This window comes from Branchiostoma belcheri, unplaced genomic scaffold (genome assembly GCF_001625305.1).
Source record: "Branchiostoma belcheri isolate BF01 breed outbred unplaced genomic scaffold, Haploidv18h27 scaffold50, whole genome shotgun sequence".
NCBI classification, from domain to species: Eukaryota; Metazoa; Chordata; class Leptocardii; order Amphioxiformes; family Branchiostomatidae; genus Branchiostoma; species Branchiostoma belcheri.
In genome coordinates, this window is record NW_017804132.1 from 113,332 (window position 1) to 125,286 (window position 11,955).

The 11,955-nt window shown below is 39.4% G+C and overlaps 1 protein-coding gene and 1 pseudogene across 1 annotated transcript; one reads left to right on the forward strand and one right to left on the reverse strand.

Moving 5' to 3' along the window:
* Positions 1-9: 9 nt before the first annotated feature.
* On the forward strand, positions 10-5,077 carry LOC109480269 (hepatocyte growth factor receptor-like). Its single transcript, XM_019782419.1, has 8 exons — positions 10-109; positions 643-720; positions 994-1,169; positions 1,540-1,649; positions 2,191-2,281; positions 2,906-2,977; positions 3,870-4,003; positions 4,745-5,077. The coding sequence occupies exons 1-8, from the start codon at positions 19-21 to the stop codon at positions 4,914-4,916; spliced, it is 924 nt and encodes a 307-aa protein (XP_019637978.1). The 5' UTR covers positions 10-18; the 3' UTR covers positions 4,917-5,077.
* A 2,150-nt stretch (positions 5,078-7,227) lies between these two features.
* On the reverse strand, positions 7,228-7,905 carry LOC109480205 (annotated as a pseudogene).
* Between the last annotated feature and the right edge of the window lie 4,050 nt (positions 7,906-11,955).

Sequence of the window (11,955 nt, forward strand, 5' to 3'; positions counted from 1 at the left end):
GAGGTTCCCAGTCCTCTGATGGTGTCACTCAGTCCCGACGAGCGATCCCAGATCCACGAAGTCCTCATCCCAAAGAATATGATCACTTTGCAAGAATCTCTGGGGAAGGGTAGGTGTCTTTTTCATTTTCTCTTGACCAGGCCCAACGTACGCTTGGCAGTCAAGCAACGGCGCTTGCGTACCGGCCTGCAACCCGCCCTTTCTGCATCTCAACACTGGCTAGCCGTCAGCCAATAAGATACTCCACTACTGTACGTTGTTGGAGGGGAAGCCAACCACGTCGACATCTACGGTCAAGATGCAGCGTGATTGGCTGGTGACCGTCCGTTCAACAGCAGATGAGAGGGTATCTGATTGGTTGACGGCTGGCTAGTGCTAACGCGTTGTTGGAGGAGAAGCTATCAGCCAACCACGTCTACATCTACGGTCAAGATGCAACGTGATTGGCTGGTGACCTTCCGTCCAACAACAGATGGGAGGGTATCTGATTGGCTGACGGCTGGCTAGTGATAACGCAGCGAAAAGTACAGTACGGCACAGTAACTGCTTGACATATGCACTAACGTTGCTAAAGAAAGTAGTAAGTAAGGTTGTCGGAAAATCTGAACGGACGGTAGGATTCTTATGCCCTTTCTTTTCTAGGATATTTTGGCGAAGTACGACGCGCTACCTGCCTTCGAGACAACAAATGCGAGCCCTGCGCGGCCAAAACTTTGTTTGGTAAGTTACCTTTAAACCTATTAGCATTCTTTGTTGAAGTAGATAATAATTAGTTATGAATATCACCTTAATCTTAATCTGGCAACGATAACATCAGTTTTGCAGTTGTTCCTGTTTTTGTATTCCATTTCATTTTATGGTATAAATGATAAATCTTTGTTAAATCTATAGTCTTTTATAGTAGTAGTCTTATAGTAGTTTTCTATCTATTGATCTATCTATCTCAAATTTGGTGAAGGAATACTAAAGGTGGTACTCTTTTTGTACCTCCAGACACAGCCCCTTACACTGCTATGGAGTCACTCCTACGGGAGGGACTACGCATGATCAACTTCGACCATGAAAACGTCTTGAAGCTGATCGGCGTCTGTGTCCATGGCAACGAAGCAATGATCGTCCTGCCGTACATGAAGAATGGGGATCTACGTAAATACCTGAAGAACAAACAGGTGAAACTCTTCAAACCTCTTTCATTTTCTATTGTCTTGATTTCACTAACTAAATCCTCTTTCACTTTCGATTCTTTGTCTTTAGAGAACCATAGACAGGAAGCAATGCTTTGAAAGTGACTCATGCTAGAAATGAATTCAGTAGAAACCATCCTTGACCGCAATGTTTGTGCGTTCTCTTGACAGTACGTTCTGTTTGAATTATCTTCTCGTTACAGAGCTTTTCGTGATAATCAAAATTTGCTCCCAAAGATAAGCTATGTAAGATATATGTAATGTATCTATCATTATTTTTGCGTGATTAAGCATTTGGTTAAGTATGCAAGCACGCATACAGGCACATATATAATCACATTTCATCTGTCCACAGACATTACCATTGGCGGAGAATCTCCGACTTTGTCAACAAATCGCCCAAGGCATGGCGTATCTGACAGACCATGACATTGTTCACAGGGACCTGGCTGCTCGAAACTGCATGTAGGTACTTGAGTGAGGTCAAGATGGTATCCTTAATCTTAAGTCTGCCGTGCCGAACGCCTGTCACCGTATGTGTCTCGCGTTTTGAATGTGCTTTAAACGTCAATTCATACCTTCAAGTTATAGTCATAGAGTTATCAACCAAGAATTGATGTGTTTCCCTAATTTCTTATATTTGTTCCAGTCTTCCTCTTTAGCTTTGTTATAGTCTTTAGAGGCGCTGCTTCTTACGACAATGTCTCCTTACTAGATAGCTTCAATTTTATAAGCAACACTTTTAGCCAGATGTACAAAGATTGGGTATAACAGGTCATTCTGGTCATTCAGCCAGCTGCCACCTCACCTCGTGCCTGATACAGATATAGCATGGTGCCAAAACTTGAGAGAATGCATGCATGCATATATATGTATACTGCAACAAAAGCTATATATTTACAACTGAATCAATGTGTGTTCTAAAACAATGATTGTTGATTTTTTTTACGGCTAAAGTTAAGCTTTGCTTTACAACAACCCATTGAATATGCCTTTTTTAAACTAGGCTTGACGATAAGTTGAATCTTAAAGTTGCCGACTTTGGACTTTGCCGAGACGTGCAGGAGAAGGGATACTACAGGATACAGCACATGGATGTAAGTATACTACGCTTTTGTGCAATCTCGCGATCGGCAACACTAATTTCTCCGTCTTAAAATTCACACTAACACCCGCGAGCCTCTCCTTCTAAATTTGTGCAAACTTGGACAAATACGAAATGAAGAAAAAAAGAAGACATTTTTACACGATTGGCACAGCTGTACTCAGCAATATGGTCAGCACGTAAGTTTTGATAAAGTTTATTGCAAACCTTCCTGCCTCAAGTCTAATTGCAGGTAACAAGGACAAAAGAACATTGAAACAAAGTACAAAATAACTTCAAAATACACACAACAAAAGGTGATTGCTTAAAACTATAGCTATGTCTTAAACCATGTCTGAAGGGTTTGGCTTCTCTTTTGTCTACCACGTAAGACCTAATGTCTTTTTTTTAAATGGGTTTGTGGGCAGTTAAAAGTAGAATAGTTTTAAAATTTTCTTTGTAAGTTTAGAGAAATTAATTGTGCTACATGCATGTTCGAGCTTTGTACGTTTAGAGAAATTTATCGTTCTCACTATTTACTGTGCGTTGCTACGTTTTGATTTGCTCTATCGTGTTCCTTTCCCCCAATATTTGCTTGCATAACCTTTGACAAGTGGGAACAAAACGTTTTCTCCAGGTCGCGTTACCATCGAAATGGATGGCACCGGAGTGTTACGAAGACCACATATTCGACACAAAGACTGACGTTGTGAGTTCCTCTGTCTGTTTCGTTGTTTATTCATAGTTTCAATATCAATTGTTTTCTAATATCCAACTTAAGCACATAGAAAGTGACAGATGACTGCATTTGGAATGTGAAAACGGAAAATTTCCTTAATCTTGAGGTATACGTATCCTTATCCTTAAATACGTACTATACGGGTATTTTAGCGAGTAAAGATATAGGATACCTTTGACGATTTGCGGCTTGAACCAAATCGTAACCCGAGACAACGCAGTTACATGGTAACTTCAAACGTGCTTTCACTTTCGTCTTTTGTAGAGTATTTTAGCCAATTAACTGTTCCGCTTTTGGTTGTAATTCTGAAGTGAAAGATTACTAGCTTGGTTGTAATGCTGAATTGCCTCAGTACGCATAGTCTTAGACTGTTGAGATTCGTTCATACCAGACTGGCCTGTAAGTTTTGTAAAAGAATGTTAATTGCGTTTAATGCGTTTATGTACTTTTTAAGTGTACTTTTTAATCCATCACGTGTATTGAAGCAGACAATTCAGCCTATGGCTGCTAGGCTTTTTTAATGAATAAACATTTCAACGTTAACCTTTCATTCATTCATGCTTTGCACGGAAACCAGAATCAGGTAACAAGTTTTTTCAAACTTTCAAACTGCAATTGTGATCCCTGTTGATCCCTGCTTTTGTAAGTTAACATACTAAGTTACTTTCTGTGCTGAAAATGATTTGATGTTTTTATAATAATTTGTACATCCATGCAATGTTCCGATGCCATTGCTCATTTTTCGTCATTTTTAGTCCTAATCAATTCTGCTGATTGCTAATATGGGGGAGGGGGGTAAAGGTGCGATAAAGAATAGCATATTGTATGTAAAAATCTAAAAATTTGCCATTTTTTTCTTCAGTGGTCGTACGGTGTTGTCCTGTGGGAGATCTTCTCCAGTGGGAAGACACCATATCCCGGCGTGCATAGGTTCGTCATAGAGTACATACTGGAGGGTAACAGGATGGAGCGGCCCAACATGTGCCCTATCACACTGTAAGTGCAAGACCTCTCCATGCTTACACCAACAGAACGGTCCAGAAAATAATCTGGTGGTACGTAGATACCAGTATGAATAACCATACCTAATCTACATCATTCATTGATAACCTCCAAGTAAAGCTAGAAGAACTAAAGAAAACGTGAGGCCTTTTAACGACATGTAGTGAAGATCATCTTTGGCTTGAGATTATCCTGAGATACTATACCACCTGCCTGGTTAGGTTATACACTCAAGCTCCTTGGAGTACGCTAGGAGAGAACATTTTGGATGATCAGCCACCTAGGCAGCTGCCAGTTTGTTTTATTCATCAATACACAACAAAACAGTGGCAAGGGCGCTGCACTCAAGTTCATAACTTGTTATTAACTTATTTATTCAAGTTATTTCAACAATGCCACACAATAAAATACAATAAACATGCACATTAATGCACCTAAAAAGATTTTACAAATACATGTTAAGTTGACATAACAGTACGCCAGTTCCACCACCCCACTCATTCATTCATTCATTCATTCATTCATTCATTCATTCATTCGCACTACATGTACATCGCCGAGGTAAATTCATAATAATTCTAAAGAAATTGCTGTAAGCAACTCGGCATTTTGACAGAACACCTGAGGTAACAGAGCTCCATAACTGGGCGCCATATAGCTGGGCACAATACTTCATTAAACAGGTGTCTCTTATGTTGTATCCGATGAACTTATCCTCCCGTATACTACCATTAGGTACACTGAGGTCATGAAACAGTGCTGGCAAAAAGATCCAATGAAGAGGCCATCCTTCAAGGAGATCCTGGTTAAACTTAAACAAATCAGCGCGTCCTCCAAACAGCGGTCTGAGACCGAGACTACAACCGTCCCCGCGTTCCAACAGCGGTCAAAATCTGCCCCAAATTAAAAGACTCTCTTCTGAAATGAAAAGGACATTAGTCAGACCACAGTGATTTAATTTTATGGATGACATCCACGCGCGCATTGATTTTCGCCTGTTCTAAATAAAGTCATCCCCTCCGAGGCGCTGGCCTGGGTGCCATTCCTCCGTAGCCTTTGGTAACTAGCGACAACAGGTAATGTACTATGAATGTAATTTATAATGTATGATGTGGTATTGTATTGTGGTGTTTATTAGGACAGCTTGCAAAGTTGTTTATGTATCTGCTTTGCCCTCCCTTCTACTTGTGTTTCTTGTGGTGAATTCAAATAGATAAATAAATAAACTACAGAGTATGTCACCCAGGCTCCCGATATTTCGCGCAATTCAAGTTCGCAATTTCGCGCAAGTACAGTGCCGATTCATAAATACCATAAGATTCTAAAGGCCAGCATGTGCCGGCATGTCGTAAAAGTCGCTATGTACTAGCGCAAATTTACAATATACCAGCTTTGTATTCCTGTCATTTAGCAGCATTTTTGGGGCAAAATTATTTGTTATTCACCAGCGCGCACTAGTTTGGGGGTCTTCAGAGGATGTCATCCATAAAATTAAGACAGTGTGGCTTCATCTAGTAAAAACTCTAAAGGTTGTGGGTTCGAATCCATAGCAGGCCCCAATGTTGTTAGTTCGTGGGTTTGTTAGTTGATTGAATCACTTCTTCTTCCAAAAAGTATTGTTTAAAATACATTTCAAAAATGTTAATGGTACATTTCAAAAATGAGTATTAAAAGTACATTTAAAAAATGATTGCTAAAAGTACATTTGAAAATGATTGTTAAAAGTACATTTCAAAAATTATTGTGAAAAGTACATTTTAAAAATGATTGTTTAAAGTACATTTCAAGATGGGGGTTTTACTTGAGGCTCACAAGGTAGAAGACAAATTAAAAAGTACCAAAGGTTTCCATCTGTAATTTCCGTTAGGTTGAGTCATTTGTATTTCTAAGTATATTTCTAAGTATATGTATATGTATATGTATGTTTCATCATCATGTCCTGTAACTTATTCTATGGTTAATGAAGACTGTCACACTATCTTTACCACAAATAGCCCAGACAACATGTAGCAACGCTGATTGATATATTTGGAAACATTATATTTTAAACTCTAAATGCTGCTATATTTGTACAGTGTCTTACAATGTTTCAATTTTGACGTTTTTGATGTTTAATAAATTGTATCAGCAGCTGATAGTGTTACACAAAACGCAGATTTGCCATCATGACAAGTTGAGTCCGTCGGTTAAACGGAATGTTGCATCTGCATCTATATATGTACAACAAATGAATGCAGCCGTTTTTACCTTAGAATTTTGACTTTCATCCTCTTTTGAAGAGGTGTTTTGCAACAGAGTGTGCCTCATTTTTGTATAACCATTTTAATAAAAAGCAGACATTTGCTGCAAGAGTTTCTATTGCTTTACGTTACATACAGTATACGTCTTTGACTCTGTACATGTAATTAGCCTTCAGACATGGTTTTGCGTTTTGCAAATAAATAAAGACCATTATTGCCATGCACGAAGCAGAGTATCAAAATGTACAGCTATTTTTTTTAATCCGAAACATGCAATCACAAAACGTGGTGACGGCACACTCAAGTTTTTTCAACTTATATTAATGCCGCCACCAACACAGGGACAGTACAATACTCATTTACACCTGAGCGAAGTGAGGAAAGTCGTGTAAAGTGCCTTTCCCAAGGGCACAAGATCGGTGGCATGTCAGGACTCGAACCCGGGGCCTCTGGTTCCAAGTCGAGAACGCTGCCGCTACGCCATTTTTCTGTCAGTATATAACTTACATGTATATTACCCCCGAGGCATGGAGGCGATTTTTGTCCAAATGAATTTATCAAACAGGTGTATATACAATTTTGTGCTTCAGTTAACCAGGTTTATTGTGGTCAAGTTGATTTACCTTTTCTCTATTTGGACACTATTGGTATACCAGTACGTTGGGTATGGGTTCCTTTTAATTATGTTTACCGAAGGAAAACCTATTGTTTTTGCTCCGTTTCCTCTTCTTCTCCAAACCATATATATAAACATGGGTAAACATTACCTTTCTAGTTGAATGTGTATTTCCCATTCACTGATTTCGGACCATATGTAGTATGTAGGCAAATGCCCTCTAAGTGCCCTTCGACAGATCCTAGCCCCTACTCTTTATGCAGCCCCTTACCAATTTTGACGGCAAAGCAGAGTGCTTTCAGTCTAAGGACCGATACTTTAGAGCACGCTTATTTTGTGATATTTTGTGATCCCATTTCAAGTCAGCCCTGTCTGGGTCTGTACTTTGCTGGTCGTATCGCCATACGGCTGGTTTTAAGATTCCAAACGCTAAACATATTCCAGAACATATTATCCCAACTGAACTGGACTTTGGGTTGAATGTAAGGTCCATTCAGGTTGGCCATACTGGCCTGATCATGCCACCAGCCCCCACGCTTCTGCTCAACTTTAAACTTGTGTCCATTGTGCATATACTCAAAGTCACCAGCTACGAATTGACCCTTTTCATTTAAAGCATCCCCTGCTGTACCTTTGTATTCACCAACGTTGAGCCGATATCCGTCAAACACACTGCCCACAGTGAACTTATCGTATTGTGCGTAAGCGCTACCATTCTCCCAGTTCCCAACATCGATTCTCAAGTCATAAGTCTTTTGACTGACAATCTTGTGGGTGTTTTCCAACCCAAGCCAGTGTTCCCCGTCTACATCGCCAAACCCATCCCTGTACTCATCCCAACTCTTCTCAAAACTCACACTACCGTTAAACCTCCGCTGGATCACAGTCCAGCCGCCATGTCCGGTCTTCATGTCACACAGGACCCGGATGTTGACCTTCATGCCCAGAGGTTGAATGTTGTAGACCCCTGTGGCCCTGTGACCAGCCCCATTGACATCAGCACAGTCGTGGTAAGGCACTGTCTTCTTCGGTGTTGCCATAGTTGAACTGCTAGGCAGGTCTAGTAAAACAGAGTGAAGAAGCAACAGCAAAAGCATATATTAAATTTTCATACACTTAAGTAGTAACAACTGCAAACAGTACTAAGTGCTTTCTTTAAACTCTCTTAATATCCTTTATTTAATTTCTCCAAATTATGTGAAGAACACAAAAAAGAATCTATTATGGCCAATATTAAGTCCCCTGTTCTTGTAGGGACCAAAACACAAAAAGGGAGCTACATTTAGAAGGCAACATTGCCAAGCAAAAGTGGCATTTTTTACTTTCATTGCACATTGTCAAATGAGGAAACGCCTTTGTAGTTCCACAACAAGCTGCTAGAGGACCCAAAAGTATTTCACTTCTTTCCCAGCACTAGAGCTATCTACCACCCAAAATTCGTGACCCTAGCTGGAATTCCCCCAAACTAGCCGCTAATGTGTTGTAAGTAAAATATAAATATAAGAGTTTAACACACCTCCCTGTTCCTGTCCATTGGAGGTTGTTCTGTCCTTCGTTCTTGGGTCCTTCATGGAATGAATTTGAAAAAAAAAGAATATGTCGAATGTAATGACAGGTCTACTATTTTTAAAAACTATTATGCAGTTATACATTTATTTTACGGATCCGGACACCTGAAATAAAGAGAAAGAATTATATAGATATGATGATGTTTCTACCAGACCACTCTGTAAACTAAAAAATATATATATTATCAGCAGAAACAGGAAGACTATTTCATCATCATTGTGTGTATGTATGTGTGTGTGTATGTGTGTGTGTGTGTGTGTGTGTGTGCGTGTGTGTGTGTGTGTGTGTATGTGTATGTGTATGTGTGTGTGTGTGTGTGTGTGTGTCTATGTGTATGTGTGTGTGTATGTGTATGTGTGTGTGTGTATGTGTGTCTGTGTGTATGTATGTGTGTGTGTGTGTGTGTGTGTGTGTGTGTGTGTGTGTGTGTGTGTGTGTGTGTGTGTGTGTGTGTGTGTGTGTGTGTGTGTGTGTGTGTGTGTGTGTGTGTGTGTGTGTGTGTGTGTGTGTGTGTGTGTGTGTGTGTGTGTGTGTGTGTGTGTGTGTGTGTGTGTGTGTGTGCGTGTTTGTGTTTGTGAGCGGACTATTGCATCAGCAGTTGTCCAGGAACATGAAGCCCTTTTCATGAGAGATCTTTAACTCTTAGAAGTTGTGACTTGTAAACATCGTGGCTTCATGGAGGTCTGAGATGTCCGAATTCTTGTTGAACTTGAAGTATTTCTGTCCGACTGAGTCAGGTGAGTTTTGAAATTGCCTCTCCAAATGATTCAACATGGAAACCATGAAGACTAGACGTGTTTATCAGCTATAATGGTGAAACTATTTCTACTTCGCTAATCTCTTATGATTGATGTATCAGAGGTGCTAAATGAGATCACCTCAGTTGTAATCTTCGGCAGGGTGGTTGTCACCCTCGGCAGGGTGGTTGTCACCTTCGGCAGTGTAGTTGTCACTTCTGGCAACATGGTTGTCACACTTGCCAGTGAAGATGTCACAAGCTCATGACTCGTGGCTTGCACAGGTGAACCAGTTGTAAAGATTCTGCTGGGCAAGAGCTGAATTATCCAGAGGAATAAAAACTTTGAGTGACCAACATTATAATGGAAATAACAATCGTGTCCGTTAAATAAATAGTGAGATGTAAGTCATTATAACTCTTGTGTGCACCAAGAAAAACAGTTGTTTTGTATATCAGTATTAATTGTGTTTTTATGCATCCAAATTGAGTTTGGATAAGGCAGTAGTTGCAATAAGCTAGAAGTAAAACAGAGCTTAAGTGCTGCTGCTGATGATGACAGCCTGTAACCCTTTAGATAATTTATTATATCCTTTTCTCGTTATCATAAACATATCTAAACTTTAAGTGATCTTAAAATTTCCATAGAATGTTTGTCAAGAAATGTTTATGTACTTCTAGCTCACACTTATTTTCCTATTGCTTCATCCAGAATATTGAAGCTTGATTGTTGATAATCATGATATGGTTCAAATCTGTTTCAGAATAGTAAGCAAGGGCAGAATTAAGAGACTTTTTACACAACAAAGGGGTTTATTCAGCCGACAATAAACTGCAATAGGTGCGTTCCCAAACGCAAAGTATTAAATATCTACACGATTACAGGGAAAAAGTATCTACAATTACTGTTCTCTGTTCAAGGATATGCATAATAACTGTCTACATAAATTTCAAGTCATAAGTCTAACCGGGCGGGTGTTTGATGTGTTCTCCGTTGCTGTGACGAGGTGAATCCCGGTAATAACCCCGGCGACAAGCATGGCTGTGACCGTCACAGTGGCGACGATGACACGCAGCACACGGGAACGGAGACATAGCGAAACTACTTTTGCAGAACCTGTGGAAAGTCAATAATTAATTCATCAACCTTCGCGAAGAAAGATATATGTTTTCGGGTTGCAGGTTTCTGCCATGTGCCTTTAAAACTGCAATGTACATATGTAACATTTACACGATCAAAAAAGTCAATTATCTGGTAATTTCTTTTGTTTTTAATCTCTCTTTATTTGAGTTTTATAAATGAAATAAATGAACAAAAAAAGCATGGCAAATACATAACTGACACATGCAGTACCGCAAAACAAATAATAATAAACCCGGGAAACAGAAATATTAACCGTTTAGCAACCCCAATGCCGAAAACATATCATTTATCCTTTAGAATAGATCACAAAATACAGTATATATCTATAAGTTACCTACTACATGTACCTATCTTTAACCAGAAAATACAGTATTAAAATTTCCCATTTTCCCTTATGTGGTCATTTCTTTACGAATTAGTAATGGTAAGGCCACACCAAGTAATTTTATGGGTGACGTCCCCTGGAAACCCTAGATCTAAAAAGCAAGATGCCTAGATGTGAAATATACTAAGGGACGACAAATGTTATGACACAAGTTCAATGACAGAACTTAGAGTAACAACCAACAAGTCTTTTATTCGTTAGGAATAGCAGCAATAACTCAGTTATGGTACTGTCCTGTTTCTTTCCTTTCATAACATCTATCTTCCCATAACCCACTGTCTTGACTCTTAGGTCATAGTTAATACAGGAAGTTTCTTGTGTTTTATTTTCTGGGAACAGGCTAGAATCAACTAGATCTCGGAGATCTCATGCCTTCGTCAGAGGGACATTGTTCTAAATGATAAATGAACATATGTATTCAAGCAGAACTAGAAGCGCTTGGTATCTTCAATGTAGGTCTGAGTGAGTTGCATCGTTTTGAAGATGTACATAGGGGGTAACAATGTGGAGCCTCTAAGAATAAAGTGCAGTTTAGCATTATCTGACATATTATTAAGGTTAACAAGATGACCGAGTAAATCTGCAAGATTTCCAAAATGTTCCGATCTCTGGTGATTGTATGAAAAATTAGTTGGTGTTGCCTAGCACAAAGAGAGAGGAAGCAAAAAGCTTACGTTTGTTCTTGCCTTGCTGTGCATGCACCCGTGCATGTGGTTTGGCCGCCTCGTAGACTGGGTTGTCAAACACTTCAGAGGCGTTCCTCTGTACGTTTTTAGGGATCGTTGAGTCCTCCTCTTGCCCACAATGACCGTTGTCTTCACCAACCTGACCTTGGTTTTCTATGTCACCACTGTCGACACAACTGTACACGTGGTTGTCGGGGTTTCCATCGCCGTTATCGGTAGCCATGGTTGGATTTGTGGGTGGCTCTGTGTAAAATAATGAATGAATAAATGAAGACCTTTACTGTACATTTTGCCCCACTGGGCTAAGCACAGGTCACATTATACATATTCGAATACATATTCATATAAATATACATATAACTACATGTATTACATGTACATGTATATATAAATGTCTAATGTATTCTAGTCTTTTCAACTTCTTCTCGCTTCTTAGTAATTGTATAAATGTAAGATGCTGTATGTGTAGTTAGATTTGGTTTATCAAAGGTTAATAGGAATATAAACTTTTCTTTACTTGTTAAGAATCCGAAGTGGGGAAATTTACTTAAAACATGCCCGAAGAGTATG